Source organism: Hesperophylax consimilis, chromosome 15 (genome assembly GCF_061612785.1).
Source record: "Hesperophylax consimilis isolate HC1 chromosome 15, BYU_Hcon_1.0, whole genome shotgun sequence".
NCBI classification, from domain to species: domain Eukaryota; kingdom Metazoa; phylum Arthropoda; class Insecta; order Trichoptera; family Limnephilidae; genus Hesperophylax; species Hesperophylax consimilis.
The window spans coordinates 26,183,677-26,201,996 of NC_142850.1; the positions used below are offsets into that span (position 1 = coordinate 26,183,677).

The following is an 18,320-nucleotide window of genomic DNA, read 5'->3' on the forward strand; positions in this document are numbered from 1 at the left end:
ATAAATCTACCGCAATTTTGAACTGTTGAGTTTCACATAGAGATGTATAGGTTTCCAGTTTAGTGGCCAGTTGTTTTAACTTCTGTTGCATTTGACATTATCATCAAATTGGCAATTAACACTATCTTGAACGGTCCCTATAACCAGGGCCGGCCTTGTGCAAACATATTTGGAGGAGTCCGCTCTGGGCGCCGACTTGTCAAGACGCCAAGGAGCCAAAAAGCCAAAATGAGAGATGGGCCACGAAACCATTATTAGTATGAAACTGCGCGTACAAAAGTGTCTCCAACATCGTTCACCCATAGTACTGCAAAATCATATCTACGCACAGCGGTGCCTCTCCTTTGTTTCTACCTACATTCCAAATGCATAACTTTCCGCCACTTTGATAGTTAATCCGTTCAGATTGATCATAGCTCTGCAAAGGTTGACACGCTTCCATGTCATGTCTCCCTTTATTTATATGATCTATGGGTTTCAGCAACAAATTAATGTCTAAACATTATTTCTTAAACCACAAAACTTTTAAATCATTGAACAATAAAGTGTTATTATATTAATAGAGGGTCGATTTAATGTTGTGGCTCACAGCTGACAGTCCAGAGAAGAGTCGATCGTTGAAATGAGAGGTTCAGGATGAGCGAGACGATGATGTTGGCCCACAATGCAGGTGATGTTCTTGTGAGACGATGTTCTGGAACTCTCCGTATCTAAGAAAAATAACCATAAACACATAATCCATCTTTAATCTGGTAAGACAGTCATGTTTTTGGCAATAGGCAATTTTAATAACTGGTTTACGAGTACCTTCATTGGAAATTCCATACTCCTACCATGTTCAGAAATTAAATACTTTTTTAGGAATAAGTTTATTAAGTTTTAGGAACTCTTCAATAAATTCACTGAGTTTTATTTTACATAGGAACTACGATTTATAAATATCTACACTAAAAAAGGGCTGATTCCTTTTATATAGACCGAAGGACCAGCTTGCTCTGCGGTTATAATGGAAGAAGAAAGATTCTAGGAACCACATCATATTTATTAAAAAATTACTTGATATTTTCAAATAACAATGGAAAATGATTTTACCCTGTGAGCTTGGGCAGATTCTTGACTAAAATAATATGTAAACAGATTTAAGGCTTAGACACATTACGCTACATTATGCGTGCATAATTTGGGCATGTTATATACGTATTATATGTTGGGGTGACACGGGAAAGTGGGTCAGATCAATTGGGGAACTGCTGCGGAATATCATTTCTTTGTTTGGGATCTGTCATTTTGACAGATGACAGCCGCGTAATTACAGTGCTCTGTAAATTGTTCTGACCCCCTCTTCTGCCGTAGGCTAACACTTATAAGACAACATCTTTTCAGGTGTGACAGGTCTGTATGGGATTGTATGGCGAGCAATATGGAGTTATGTATATAAAAAGGCTTTGAACGTTTAGCGTAATCTGTCACCCCCTTTGGTCAAGTTCAAAATCTCGATAGTTAAAAGAAAGAATTACACCAACAGAGGGCAGCAGTAGCTAATTTAAACAAGGGTAACCAAAGAAGAGAATAATAATTATTATAATACCTCCGATGGAAGACCTCTTGGCGGAGTACTTCCAGCTGAAGATGAAGTGCTGCCGGTACTTGGAAGTTGTGAAGGTGTAGAGCAGCGGGTTCACAGCAGAGTTCAGCGGGACCACGAACACTACCAGCCAAGCATACATATCCGCTGGAACATTATAATCATAGAATTAATAATCATTTGGAAAAATATTTATTTTATTTTTCATTATTGCTAAACCCTTGAAAAAGCTAGCAGCATTGATTTCTAGTGCTAACGGTGCACTTGCGAGAAACTTGACAGACGTGAGCAGAACATCCATTCACAGTTTGGCGCCTTCATGAGAACGGGTAATTTCTTCGATTCATTTTTGTGTAAGTCAGCTTGTATGTGGAATGAACTACTGGCACCTATTTATGCTCCTTCATTTAATCTGAACTTATTCAAAGCCTGCATTAAGAAATTCCTTCTAATCGCCTCACAATGCTGTCCTGAGTTCCTGTGAGGTGGAATTTATATAAAAAGACATTGTTCTGATGAATGTGCCCTATTTGACCGATTTCAAAGATTGTTCTTATTAGTGCCAGGAGTGTTTAGAGAATGGAATGAATGGCAGAAGAATTCGGGGACGCCCAAGTACGACTTAAAATTTTATTCCAAACCATTCATAACCTGAGACAGCTAGTATAAAATAAAACATTTAACTATATTTCCCGAGAGAAAATAATCTCTTGCTAAACATAATTTTCACAAACTTACAGGAAACTTCCAGGCCCATGAAAGTGATGACTTTGAGACAGACCACGGGTGCCCAGCAGCAGGCATTGGTCAGCACAATGAAGAAGAAGCGGATGGCGAACTCACACTCGTTGGCGCAGGTGACCACCTTCTGGGTGCGCCACACGGATATAAACATGCCCAGGTAGGCGGACGCTATCACCAGGAGGCTGGAATTAAATATAACTGGCGTCAAGTTTCATTGCAGTATATGAATTAACCACAACTAGTGTCAATTTTCATTGCAATATATGAATTAACCACAACTAGTGACAAGTTTCATTGCAATATATGAGTTTGGGTAAGACAAGTCTGGTTTTCACCCACACGTTAATATTGTTCAAATCACACTTACGCTACCAAGGCATAGTTTAAATTTCACTCATAAGTTCAAAGTCAAGTGTTGAAAAAGTTATCATGGGTGTGTCCAAACGGCAGCTTTGTGGTTTCTAAAAAACTTGTATTTCCTAGACCAAATAGCATCTAAATATCAAGTTGGTCAGTGCAAAATAGTATTTTTTTTAGATTTCCTTAAGAGGCTATGCTTTTTTACTGACTATTATAATGCAGCAAATTATATTTCGTTTGCAGTAAATATGCACAATGTACAAATTAATCTTAATGGTTTGATTCCGAGGATAGCGGCAGACTGTAAACCACAGCAGCAGACTGCGGACTGAAGCGACTGCAACCTAACGGCAGGCAACACAACTGGTTTCTGTAGTAGTCTATAGAAATGGCCTATGGACTAGCACGTGGTCTATATTTAAATAAAGGATGTGTTGCTCTTCTTTTTTTTCTACCATATAATAACAACAGATCATGGTCATCTTCTTCCTCTTCTAACAAAAGATACAAAAGTGAATCCGTAGTATCCAACACGACTGACATCCTGTCTCACCCAACGATTCGATGCAACTGCAAGCCTTGTATTACCGTGGGCGAAATCGACTGCAGCGATAGTGCCACTGCCACTAGTGCAGTCTGCCTCCGTAGTCGGAATACCAAAACTCTCACGGTACATAATATGTGCTAAGTAATATTGAAAGATTAGGACTCACCCTATCAAGTTAACTCCTAGGAAGATAAAAGCCGAGTATTGCCAGCCAAGGGGGTATTTCTCCTGTAAGTGTAGTGGAAAACACATCCCACTGTGGGTGCCGTAGAAGCGAGTGCTGTTCCTCCAGTAAATTACTGAAAACATTCAAATCATTGTCAAGTCTTACATAATAATATGTTCCTTTCACTGCAATCTCTGTTACTACCCGATCATCTACTAAATACTTAAAAGATGGAGATTATTCACTTATAAGAAATATGTATTCATTTATAAGAAAGATGGGCATGTTGTGAAGGAGCTTCGGAAGTAGGCCTTTACAGGAATTTCATAATTTTCATACCATGAAAATTTAATGCCTAAAGAGAATTCGTCCGAAATGGATAGATATTAAAAAAATATTAAAAAATAGTAGCCAAATACTTTTTGTAGGTTTACCTTAGTGATGCAGTAAGTGATGTAAAAAAAACTTAGATATAGGAAAAAACTCTCATTCGTTGGACGTGTACTGCCAAATACCCTATACATAAGGTATGATTTGAGATTTACACATTGATGATTACACATCTGCCCTGATGATGGATACTGAAATGCTGTCTGAAATGTTGACTAAAGAAGGAGGTAGTGCAACACGGCATAATACCCCCAAAACAAATCACTATAACCCTGTACATAATGTTAACTCCAGTAAAATATTGGCAGTATTAACCTGTGTGTATTGGCGCTGGCAACTCTGGCCGTTAGAGGCTGTAGCATAGCATAATCATACATAAAATCACGGGCGGCTGAACCATCAATCACCGGTCAATTGGATGATGACCCCCCAACATTATAAGATTACAATAATTGTAGTTTATATTTATAAAATATTAAACAAATCAAATAACACTGGCCATAATTGATTTGAATACTGCCAAATAACGAGCAGCGACGTATTGGCGTTTGGCGAGTAGCGACATCTAACATTTCAATTAGAAGCTCTACCATTCTGCATGTAACTATGCTAGGTCAAAAAGCCCGCTGACCCAACTTCTATCTCTATAAGCATCAGACGAAAATTCGCTATCTGAAAGTTCGGGTCATGTCCAAAACTGACTGACAGAGACATGAATATAATTATGTGTTTGAAAGACATACAAACGTAGGTCGAGTAATTATACCAATTGTTAACGTCACGGAAAATAAATGAATTTTTAAATTATTTGGATAGTTTGAAATTTGCTTTTGCTGTTTGTAATTTGTGACGAATCATTAAATTTCTAGAAATTAGTTGATGTCACACTAAAAGAAAAAGATAATTTTTGTCAGTGATCACTGACTACTTCACCGCGTTTATAGAAAAACAGCTTGATTTAAAACATTTTTCTTTGTTCCCACAATTTATTTTAAAGTAGATTTAATAAATATAATACATCACACATTTTTCTTTAGGCAGGGAAATGTATTTTGTAGTGATTTGCTAATAAATATTACATGGTAACTCTGTATTCCTAATTTATAGTAGGTTAATTATTACTAATACTAAGTCGCGAAATGCTAAGTGACGTGTTTTAATATTTACATATTTATAATTTTTAGCAACATATCAAACATAATTTGGGTTGAATTGATGAGGTACCTACAAATTCATTGGATTATCAATTGAAAATTAGTAACAAACATATTTTTTAATGACCTTCCAGTTCTGGACCCCTAGAGCTGCCTCTACAGTGCCGCCATCTATGGCATCGCCATCTACGGTACCACCATCTACGGTGATAAAATCCATTGAAATGCTTGAAAACTAAGCCAACACAAATCGTGCCACTAGGAGGCGCTAGTGTGGCATTCTACCATCAGAATGTTGGGGAAATATCAGAAATTGGAGGTATTATAACTATTCTACAGTATGTATTGGTATTACCTCGTCCGGTGCAGAGGGTTAAGCTTTATCACTTAAAGCGTGGGTGGTAGATCCTTCATTATCCTGTGATCTTTATCTCCAGGTTAAAAATGTGTTCAACACTGTGTGTGCTTAAAATTATGTATTTCAATTTTTTATCACAATTGCTTTTGATTTAAGCAAATGTTGATTGATATATATATATAAGTAAATTTGTACTTACAACTGCATACCTCCGTCAAGAATCAATGGATTGCTTTGTTATAATAGTTGTGTAGTTCTAAAGGTAGCAATTTAAAAAATTAACTTAATTCATTATGCATGGAAGATAACGCAGTAAGGAATGCATTGCGATACCTGGCTGACTCGATCGTTCATTTCATAAAATTCTATTAACAATTAACCCACTATTGAGGGCCACCAAGAACAAAACTATAAAGCTATCGTGAAGGGCTTACTAGGTAAAACAGCGAGGGTTATCCCAACGGTCCACAGCATAGACAGAATTCTCCCGGCCAGGCGAGGGTTGATGTGAGGATGTCCTCCCAGCGGGTCCGCTATCAGGAAGAACCTGTCTACCGACATGTAGGCCAGGATCAGAAGGGAAACCTGTATGGTAAAATAATCCAGACAAATAATGAGGTAAATTTTTAGTCATGTATTATTAATCGTGACACCCTTATCAGGCACAAGAGCACCTATTTTCTGATAAGGTATACAAGACTAATAATGCCCCTCAATATAATATTTTATTAAATATGTGTATAAATGTAATAACTCATATATTTTAAAATTAGAATAATTTATTTTTATTTATTTATTTAATATCAACGGTATAAATATACCATAAACAATGATAACATGTCACAGTTAAAATCGTAGAAATATTTTCAAAAAGAATTACAAATATATGTGGCATTTGATTGTGAAATGACATTAGAGAGTAAGTAAGTAAGTAAACAAGAGATACAAGTACATAAGTTTCTATAGTGCAAATAAGGTATAATTAGATTAAATTAATATTGATTGAAAAGATTTGATAGTATAGCCCTCTTGTACCTACCTTGCGTGCAGTTAAATAGATCTGCCACATCTGCGTATCTATTACTAACTTGATGCAACCTAGGTACAAGCGAGTTTTTAGAATACTCAGTCCTGATATTGTTGCATTTAAACAAAATTTTAGAACGAGTAGCTCTCGTGGGTATAAATATTTATTTATAATATATTTATTTTAGTTAATGTTATACACTAAGTTTACACAAGTAAAATAAGTGTATAACATAGACCTATGTCTGTGGTGTATAATATTATTTTTTAATGCACATTCATAAAATAATTAAACTTATGCTATCTATGAACGCGTAGATTACAATTTACCGCTATAAACTTGGCAATACTGATTAGGATCATTCTGGATGACAGACCTGACCGTTGGCAAGAATTTTCAGTTATTCAAAACCAATAACTTTGTGTAAGTACCTATTACCTTTTACATTTTTCATTTGCATATTATTTTCCCCGATAAGTAGGTAATAAATGGGAAAAAAATCAAATAAAATTATTTTTTACCTCTGAAGAAGTCATTGCCATCGCTCCGATGATGGTGCAGGTCCATGAATTGGTCCAGTCGTGCGAGTGCTGATGATAAACATTGCGAAATCTCGCATCCTGCACAGCTATCACCAACAAATATATCCCCATCAACATGTCAGCAACTGGAATATCACGTATGATCGTAATTCGTTATTAAAAGATCTAATAAAATTGACATCAATACAATATTATTATTTTATAATTAAATAAAGGGGTAGAATTTCGGCAGCCACGGCACCTGGCGGAAAAAAAGTGAACTAAGGGCACTTATGACAATAACAAGATAAAAATGTTTTACAGTAGCGCGTATAGATGGCGGTATTAAAATATAAATACTTTATAGTTACCCGCGTTGCAATGACTTTTATTCATAATATTTATAACTGTTTACTATTAGGACTGAGAAAAACATATTTTAAAATTACTTTTTAACAAAAAAAATTCGTGATAAATAATTTAAAAAATAATTATTTGGTTTGAAACTCTGCTTTGTTTTATATACGCTATTTTGACGCGAATCAGACACAGCAGAGTGGCGCAGCGGAAGCGTGCTGGGCCCATAACCCAGAGGTCCGTGGATCGAAACCACGTTCTGCTAGTTATTTTTTTGTTTTTTTTTTACATCTAATATTGCTAACTTATTAAAAAATAATGAATTCTTTGCCAATATATTATAAAAGTTTATATTTTACTCTACACGTAACCGTTTCAATTTTCGCTTATAATTTTTACGAGCGATGACTGAAAAATTACGGGATAGTTTGAATTTTCGACATTTCAGTTCCAGTTTTGAAAATAGCAATAATTGAAATAATTTAAAAAAACATTATATTCTTAAATTAGTTAGTAAATAACGCCCATCTTGAAAATGGAAAAAGCAGACGCACAAGCTTAAAAATCACGAAATCCGTCTTTTACTTGTCCCGATTAACCAATTAACCTTAAGAAATTTAAAGAAAAGAAATACATATTTCAAATTTAGGATTTATTATTAAAATAATTATCTGGTAAAAAATATTATATATATATACAGAGGCTTTGTTTTTTTTAAATACATATCTACAGTTTTATTCCGAGATTGATAAAATTTAACACACTTGACCTTTAAAACAAGAGGAATGTCACTACCTACACAAGATTTCTAAAAATCACACCATACCTTAAAGCAGAATTTTGATATACTTCTTGATGAAATATTGCACAGCACTTGACGTTCAAAATAAGACGCAAATTTACTGTCTTAATCTCATTTCGAAAAACTGTACGAAAAACCCAGGCAAGCCCATTACAGGTAATTATTCATTTTTAAAACGATCTAATATTTCTAAATTCTAAGCGGTTCGATTTTGGTTATGACTATGACGTAGTTAACGTGGGACTGCCCCTACAAACGCAGGCCGGTGTGACGTCATAAGTACCCCTTCGCACAAACATAATATCGCTTTGGCGGAAAATCACATAATAATAATTTAGATCGCTATACCCGCTGTAGAAAGTTTATTCGTTAATAAAAAATACCGTTATTAACGTTTATTCATTAATAAAAAATAAAAAATACCGTTATTAACGTTTATTTGTTAATAAAAAAAATAATAAAAAAATACCGTTATTAACGGTTTTTTTAAATATTGAAGATAATATTTGCTATTTTAAACGAAAATTTGAAACAGAAAAAGATACGGTCACATCTGGGACTTGAAGACTTGGACATCTAGGTCCTTCGCCTTGCCGGTGCGCATGACCTGTAAAACCAATAAACTCACCCGCCAGATTCCTGATGAGCAGCGATAGAGACCTGTTCTCATCCCTGGAGGTGATCCTCCCGTACAGCACGCTCAGGTTTCCAATGAGGGTAAGCACAGCCACGAGCCAGGCCGCCACCCGCAACACTGGTCGGCTCACCAGCTGCTTCAGCGATGATATACCTGCAACATTATTCGATATTTCATCGGGAAATTTCAGGCAACTGGTAGTGTACGAGTACATCAGATTTGAGACCAAAATTCACAACCAAATTGAATACTTATCTTTTCTTTTTTTTTTCGTAGGAAGTAATTACTTTGTGGTTAAACGAAGCTTGCTCTAAGCGAAACCAGTCGATGTGAAAAATAATAAAAAAAACTCGTGGTTAAAAACAAAGAAATTGATTTAATTAAAAAATATATGTTTTTGATCAAACGGTATAGCAAATATCTTGTTAGGTAAGTATAGCAAATATCCTGTTAGGTAAGTATAGCAAATATCCTGTTAGGTAAGTATGGCAAATATCCTGTTAGTTAAGTATAGCAAATATCCTGTAAGGATGTGTGCTATTTTTTATTTTATTTTGTGTTTTAAATAATGATTACACAGGCCATAAAATAAAGAATGATTAAGAAAGAGACGCTTAGATGGTTTGGGCATGTAGAGCGAATGCGCGATGAAAGGAGTGTAAGCAGAATATATGATGCAAATGCGAATGGTAGCTGAAGTCTGGGACGCCCGAGGAAGACATGGCACGATCAAGTGAATCAGATACTTGAGTCGGGCCATGTCAAGAGTCAGAATAATAGATGTATGAATGTGAATGAGGCAAGGAGTGTGTGCCAAGACTGAGTTGTTTGGAGATCCTTCCTCTTTGCCTTCCCCTGTGGGGAATTGGCGTGATGGTTAGTTAGTTAATTTTCATGATTTTAGAGGCAACTTTGGATTTTTTTGTGAGTTGATTGTAATTATTAAAAAAATAATCTTGCTCCACCCACTGTATAAATGTATTGAAATATAAAATAAATAAATAAAAAATCGTTAAAAAAACGTTTGTTTTGGGTTCAAATTTTAGTTTATATACAACAAATTTGTGTTCCAACGTAAATCGGGAGTAATTTAAATTTCCTTTCAATCATTTTCATTTATTCTTTTTATTTTATATTTCATCATACTTGCATAGTTAATAGAGAAAACTATTTTTTTGAAATAACTATTGTCATCTCACATATGATTTCCAAATTTACCTCTAAAATTTTGAAAAAATAGAATTCTTTAACGGCCTATATTTTATAATTTAAAACACAAATAAATATTGTGGCAGATATTCGTATTAGATGTTTGGGTATTATGACCTCAAATCTAAATTTACGTCGTTCTTCTTAAGGCGATGCACTACGTCGTGTAATATTTTAATTTGAGCCGCTATCAATAACAACCCTTACGTAGATGGCGATAAGGTTTAAATTCCCACTTAACACCATCCGCCTGTTTTGATTTATGCAAGAAAAAAACATGGCCAAAAAGTGCCTTTTATTTTATTTTGTGGATGTTCAGGCATAAATTAATATTTTTTTTCGATCATTTTATAAATAACTTAATTTGCCACATTATACAATCAAATCATAACCGAAAATGGGTTGGTAAGTAGGAGATTTTGAACTTTAAAGCAGTTTTCATACGCCTTTACATTATTTTTTTCTGGGCTTATAAAAAGACTTATCTATAAAATACTTGATTATTTCAAAGGCCAAGATGTATTCTACTCGCAGTATTTAATTAAAAGATCTGAAACATTTCTAGGCGACCAAATTTTCAAACCAAAAACACATGATTTTGCATTACTACGTATGGCATCGCCTTAAGGCTCCATTAGAAGCGTTCAAAAAGAAGAAGAAGTTTACTGAAGATTGTTTTAAAGGAATATATGTAAATATGAATGAGGGAGCGCGAAAATATAAAAAAAAATATATGTAATCGGCGTAAGCGGCTGTGATGAAAGTATTTAATAAAACACGACTTATTTAAAATAAAACAAAAATCTCTCGACATCTGAGTTATGTAGCATTGAAAGTAGCGCCCTTGAGGTGATTTTTCACGAAAACGGCGCTATATAAATCAGTCAAATATTATTAAACATACACTGTGATTTTTTCATACTTTGAGCATATTAAATGAGAGAATTTATTATAATTAGGCTTTTTTTTATCAGGGCAAATTCGTATTTATAATTTATTTTTCATCTAAATTAGGGATTATCTTGTTTAAGTGGTCCAAAAAGTTTGGGAGCCGCCGAGTTGTTAGTTTCGATTTTTTTTTAACACAGTCTCTCAATCTTCTCGTGTTTCACAAGACATTATTTTCGTATTATATTGTTGAGGTGCTCTCTGGTATCGCTATTCAAACAACGTTTCAATTCTGGTTGGTGAATTGATTCAATTCAATTCATGATCTCTCTGATTCTGATTCTTTCAGTGCCATTCTATTACAAATTTTAAATAGGTAATAAACAACATTGCTATAATAATTGAATTTCACAATATAAATTATCACCGTCCTTAGTAAAAAAGTAAAAATCAATTGTCTTTTATAGCCCGTAGGTTCAGACTGAGCCCCGAAATTAATCGCGAACAGAAATCAAATTCCGTTCATAATTGAATTCTTGAGAGAATGATTTTCCACCACCGAAAATATTACTTGCAGAAAATAAATTGCCAAACTAGACGTGAAAAATTGGTATAAAGTGAATTTAATTTGTAATGGGGGGTGTATGTTTTTGACTTGTGAAAATTAGCGTTGCGGTTTTTTAAAAGTATTTAGTGGACATGGTTTGGAAATCTATTTGATTATAATCAAAAACGAAAATTATAAACGACTGACGCAAGCGTCATCATAACAAATTGTCTGATAATGGTCTTAAACATATTTACTCTCAAGTTGTTGGTTAGATTACTTTATTATTTGAGGGTAGTTTTAGTAAAGGTTGTTTGTTCTGATAGAGGTTAGTTTTGGGAGGTATGTTCACGAGACATTCAAAACAGATAAGAAAGTGAATAAAAACAAACAACAATAAAAATAGATTTCTTTAAAAAAAATAAAAATATTATACAGTTAATGAGTGGCAGCCGTTTCACCTTCCGAAAGCATTATCAAACTGAGGTCAAGCCATTTATAGAAGATCTATTTAATATTACTTCTATATAGGCCTCCGTGGTCGAGGGGTAAGGTTCTCGACTAGCTACCCGAAGGTCGCGGGTTCAAATTCCGGCGTGCGCAAGTAAATTTTAATTGATAATCATATATTGTTTCATAGTGCTTTCACACAAACGAAGCATTGAAACTGTTTTTTTTTCTTATTTCACAATTTATTCGTTAAAAAATAATATATAGTATACTTGAGGCACGTTCCAAAGTTAAAAAATTCTGTGTCCATTAAAAATGAGTATAATAATGTTTTTCCTTCGATAAGAAAGAATATTTCAAACCCTTTCCAAACTGTTTAATTTAAAAGCAACCGTGTTTCACACGAACAAGCGTTCAATATGCAAAACTGATCTACGTTTATCACACCATCCCTTTCCAACACATAATATTCATCATGTTGTCTTCATCGCGTACATGACCGGTGTGGGTTTTTTTACAGTTTTATTCCAAGATTGATGAACTTTTGCACACTTGACCTTCAAAACAAGAGGAACGTCACTGTCTACTTGAGATTTTGAAAAACCATCCCAATCCCCATTCCCATCCCTTAAAGCAAAATTATAATACTTCTTCATAAAATTTGCAGTCTTGACGTTAAGGCGGACTCTATTAACGGGATCACATTTTAATTATTTCTGATGAACCTATTACTAACATCTCGAATGTTTCTTGAGGGATCCCTACGGTTGTATGATATTTATATTTATGGTCAGTAAATACAAGACCTTACCTTAAAAATATTTCACATAAAACGATTTGATAATTTTATAAAACGTTTTTCGACTATAAAATTAGCGGTAAGAATCAGATTTTATTTTTCTAGATGATGAATTAGTAACTTTTCGAAGGATCCCTCTTGAAACATTTGCAATTTTAGTAATCGTCCATCAGGAATAATTAAAATAAACTAAGCCTTTTAGGACAAAGTCGACCTAAGGTCCTTCCAATACGCCGGCTGCTTCACTCACATCTTTAAGATTATGGCTTTATTTCAGGGTATTGTCTCGTCTTAAAAATAGGAACAAAAATTATTATTGTCTACATCTGATTTCCAAAAACTATTCAAAAAGCCCGGGCAACGCCGGGGAGTTCAGCTAGTTAGCAAGTTAGCAAATAAATTATGATAAAGATAGTTGTTATGATTTGTGCAATATTTCATATTATTATAATCTATTGTGTATTTTGTAACTTTGGGGGGTCATTGATTATTTGACCCGAGAGACAGGCCGCCGCATCTTGTTTGGGAGTTTGACATTAACTGGAGGAGGAATGATAGACTGATTACAAAAGGAAATAATAAATAAATGGTTAACTATAGTGCTAAGATCTGAAATTTCCGCGTCCCTTATAAACTAGCCGAAAAATTAATAGGAGTTGTTTAAAGCCACAATAAATAGATTAAATTAAAGTTTAAACCTTCTACGTTTTGTGGGATCAAAAGTTTTAGTTAAGATTTCAAAGTGTGAGTGATTTTTGCGCAAAAACTAATTAAAGTAAAAAAATATTAAATGTCAAGTTGAGTGACTTTGTCTATGCAATAAAACAAATATTAAATAGTGATTGCCACCATCAATTTTTCATCAAGCATAATTAAAGAGGGGCATTTGTGAACTTACTAAAATAGTGATGTCTAGCACACGTAGCAAAACCCCAATAATTTCGGAAGATAAATTGAACATGGATAAGATTATTGAATACATTGATAAAAAATTTGAAACCCTGAAAAGAGATATATTTACAAAAATTGATTTACAAACTACAGAAACTACTAAAAGTATTGATTTTATCAGTGCTCAATACGATGAGATGTTAAAAAAAATTGAGGTCTCAAATAATTTAAATCGAGCGATTCAAACAGATTTTGAAAATATAAAAAAAGACCAAATGGAAAAAAATATGATAATTAAAAAACTTGAAATCCGACTTTCTGATTTGGAAACGTTATCAAAATCTAATAGTTTGGAAATAGCAGGAATTCCACAACAAAACCGCGAACAACCTTTGGAAATTGTTAAAAAAGTTGCTGCCGCAGCAGGAATCCACCTCTTACACACTGATATAACTGACGTCACGAGAGTCTCAGACAGACGAAATGAAGCCCCTCCTAAACTTCTTGTGACCTTTTCCGATAAAAGAAAAAGAGATTCCCTCCTTGATAAGAAAAAGGAAATAAATTATAATGAAATCAAGGATCTGGCGACATCTCGAATCTTCATCGGGGAAGAATTAAGCCCGTATCATAAAGAAATCCTATGGAAAACAAAACAATTATCAAAAGAAAAAAAATTACCAATATGTATGGTACAAACAGGGTAAAGTTATGATACCCAAAAAACAAGATGATAAAATTATCTACATTAAGCACCTTCATGATATGGTGAAAATAATTTAGTGAATAATATGAACAACATTACTTAATCCACTTAATAATTTAAATTGAGAAAATGAATAACGCACTAACAACAAACATACCAAACATATCATCCATAAACAATAATTTTAACATAATGCACCAGAATATTAGAAGTATCAATAAAAACTTTGACGAACTACAAATATTGATGAAAAGTTTAAATTTAAAATGGGATATTATTATTCTTACTGAATATTGGCTAACTGATAAATACTACCCCCTACAAATTGGTAATTATGTCCCTTACTCTACAATAATGAAAAACACAAAAAATGATGGTGTCATCGTATATATTAAAGAAGATATAGAAGCTGATGTCAGAGAGATCTGTATCAATAATGCAAACTGTCTAAGTATATCAATCGGTAATGACACAACAATACTCGCAATTTATAGATCTCCTTCTACACAAAATCTAGAACCATTCCTCAACTCCTTATCTAATCAACTAAGTCTACTAAAAAGAACTAAAGATGTATTTATCATCGGTGGTATAAATATTGATATTCTTGAAAATGGCCATCCAAAAAAATTTGATTATATGCAAACACTAGCATACCATGGATATAAAAGCCTAATTAATGAACCAACACGTGTATATAATGAAAGCAAAACTTGCATTGATCATATCTTTTGTAAAACTAATAGAAAAACTCAAGCCATTATTTGTACTACCACACCGACAGACCATTATACAATAATTCTATCTATTACAAAAAAAAAACATATGTAAACCAAAAAAAGAAATCACTCCTAACGAAGTCTGAAACAAATTGGGAAAACGTCAAATGCGAGTTAACAGTGAATGACTGGACAAGCCTACTGGAAAAAGATGATACTGATACTGCTTGGAGTTATTTTATTGAAGTTTTACAGAACATTATCCTATCAAACACCAAAACCATAGAAAAAAAGTTATCTCATAAAAATTTACACATTAAACCTTGAATTAGTCAGAATATTATAAACTCAATCAGAAAAAGAGATGAACTGCACAAAAAAGTCAAAAACAACCCTTATGATATCCTAACACTTCGATTCTACAAAATATATCGTAATACATGTAAAAATGTAATACGTTATGCTAAAGAAACATTCTATAAAAACAAAATTGATGAATGTAATAATGATTCACGTAAACTCTGGCAGATCATAAATGAAATAACTAATGCTAAAGCCTCACATAATGACAATAGCATTAAGGAATTAAACATTGATGAGATTCCCACATCTTTTACAGAACACCCGGACAAACTTCTTGACTTTATAAACAACTATTTTTGCAATATAGGCTCAAACTTAGCAAATAAAATTAAACAAAATTCAATTAGTACTATCGAAAATACAGTGAGGATTGACGATGTAAATCAAGAAAACAGCCTCAATATTGTCAAGATAACAAGTGATGAAATAAGAAATATTATAGCCTCCCTAAATATAAATACTTCATCGGGAAATGAACTGATATCAAGCAAATCAATTAAATATCTACAAAATGAGTTAATCCACCCACTGACGTATCTTATAAATCTGTCAATATCAAATGGTATTTTTCCTGCATGTCTTAAAATTGCTACGATCATTCCAATATATAAAAACGGTCCCAAACATGATGTATCAAACTATCGACCAATTAGTATTTTAACTACACTATCAAAAATATTAGAAAAAGTTATAAAAAAACAAATGCTTACATTTTTGGATTCTAATAAAATATTGTCATCTACGCAGTATGGTTTTAGGGAAAACCTGGGTACTGGTGACGCTATAGCTAATGTAACAAATACAATTATTAGAAAATTGGATGAAGGCAAAAAATGCCTAGCAGTTTTCATTGATCTTCAAAAAGCTTTCGATACCATTGACCACGAAATACTGTATTTAAAACTAAAAAAAATGGAATAACCGAAACAACCCTAAACCTACTTAGAAGTTACTTAACGGGAAGAGAACAATTTGTACAAATTGGTAAAAGAAGGAGCAAAACTCTACCAATTAAGTACGGTGTCCCCCAGGGAAGCGTATTAGGACCTATACTATTTCTAATTTACATAAATGACCTTATGAATCTTCCCATCAAAGGAAACATAATGAGCTTTGCAGATGACACTGTAATTTTATTCCATGAACAAGATTGGACAAGCACATATAAGGAGGCTGAACATGGCCTAACTGTTCTTCAAAACTGGCTTAAAGCAAACTCCCTGACATTAAATGTGAATAAAACCAAATATTTAATTTTCTCCAAAAACAAAAGAGGACAACCAATGAATGAGCATATACTCAAACTACATGAATGTCAAAAAAAATTTCCTCAATGTTCCTGCTCGATTATAACTCAAACCAAAAGCATAAAATATCTTGGTATTGAAATTGACGATAAACTACACTGGGATTCACACATTGATCGAACTTCAAAAAAGTTAACTAAACTCATCTACTTCTTCAAAAAATTACGGAACATTTTGTCGGCTAGGGATTTAAAGAGAGTTTACTATGCTTTATGCCACTCCAAATTGGAATATGGAATAATAGGATGGGGCTCAGCAGTATCAAAACATATAAAACAGCTGAAGGTAACTCAGAATTGCATCATAAAGACCATACTAAAGGTTCCCATAAGGACGTCAACAACAGAAATTTTTAAACAATTTGACGTTCCAAGCATACAGAAAATCTATGCCAAAAACATTTTGGTACAACACCTCAAAAATAATTCTCAGGAAAACACCTCACATACTCATAAAACCAGAGCCAAACAAACAGAGATACTAACTATACCAAAGTGTAACTCTACCTTTGGACAAAGAAGCTCTGAATTTTTAGCAGTAAAGGTATATAACAAACTCCCACTTAGTATCAAACAAATCAAAACAAAAAACAACTGCATTAAGAACATTAAATCTTGGCTTAAGGAATTACCGGAAAAAGAACTTACTAGCATATTTAAAACATCGTCGTAGAAGTTTCTGGAAACCCTTACCCAAAACATGGAGTCATACCATAGAAGTCGCTGAATAACTTATCCAAAACCTAGTCCCCCTCAGCACAGGATCTCCTAGTGAGGAGGACTATGAATATAATCAACATCTATTTTTTATATATATATTCTTACAAAAATGTAAAAAAAATGTATAATATAGCTACTAAATAAAAAAATTAAAAACAAATTATTATAAGCAATACAAATCGATAATATCTCCAGAGTAAAAATAAATGCCGCCGACGGGAATTGAACCCACACCTTCTGATGTCCGGCCAGGTGCTTTGGACCACAGAGCTACTTATTTCCAACAAGCCAAATAATTCAATATGTACTAGTACTTCAATCAACAATTACTGCTTATTTTATTTTTTCACCTGTAAACAACCAACTTTATTTTTACTTGAGATATTTTCAATTTGTATTGATATTTAAGGCGACTAATTATTGCTTAAAAATCCTTTGTACTATGCATAAAACCTGGTCTTATAAACATAAGTTTATCATTAAAAAAAATAACAAGAATAATGTTTGTTTTACTTACCATCTGAGTTAGGTTTGCAGTTGAGAATTTGCGGCACCAAGGAGCAGTAGTAAAATCTCTTGAAATAGACGTACTTCATGTTCTTCAGTTTGTCAAATAAGGCGAAGTCGATACTTGATGCGTCGATATCATCCAACCGTCTACAAATAAATTACAATATTTTATTTTTATCAAAGGTACAGAAGCAATTTTTCAGATCTCCTCACTTACACTAAATTTCAGTAAGTTCTAATTAATTGTGTCTAGCCCACCAGCTCGCTTTCTTTCTTATGTATTTTCTGCCTTTTCTATGCAGATTTCGGTGTTGGGAACTCTGAAATTAGTAAAAGGTTCTTCTAATAATTGTGTTTATTTACGTTACAATAAAATGTCTGGATTAAACTACACTGTTCATTACCCGAGGGTAGGTAATTCTCTGGCTCCCGAGGAGCTTGCTCTCTGACAATATAATCTCACAAGTACCTGTTACACCCTAGCGACATCTGACGAATTCTGGAGTAAGCTTTATGGCTAGCGCCATCTATCGATTAAATACTCAACCTAATTACCATACTACT

General features: G+C 33.5%; 1 protein-coding gene and 1 non-coding gene across 2 annotated transcripts in view; one reads left to right on the top strand and one right to left on the bottom strand.

Moving 5' to 3' along the window:
- Positions 1–585: 585 nt before the first annotated feature.
- Positions 586–18,320, bottom strand: part of Lgr3 (Leucine-rich repeat-containing G protein-coupled receptor 3) — a 340,705-nt gene continuing 322,970 nt past the window's right edge. The window contains exons 10-17 of the mRNA XM_089640598.1: positions 17,764–17,903; positions 8,640–8,801; positions 6,853–6,998; positions 5,739–5,889; positions 3,403–3,535; positions 2,324–2,511; positions 1,589–1,732; positions 586–710 (exon numbers count right to left, since the gene is read on the bottom strand). Coding sequence (XP_089496724.1) covers positions 586–710; positions 1,589–1,732; positions 2,324–2,511; positions 3,403–3,535; positions 5,739–5,889; positions 6,853–6,998; positions 8,640–8,801; positions 17,764–17,903 — 1,189 coding nt within the window. The remainder of the gene's footprint in view (positions 711–1,588; positions 1,733–2,323; positions 2,512–3,402; positions 3,536–5,738; positions 5,890–6,852; positions 6,999–8,639; positions 8,802–17,763; positions 17,904–18,320) is intronic.
- On the top strand, positions 7,403–7,474 carry TRNAM-CAU (transfer RNA methionine (anticodon CAU)). Its single transcript has one exon. It is a non-coding gene; the product is annotated as a tRNA-Met (tRNA).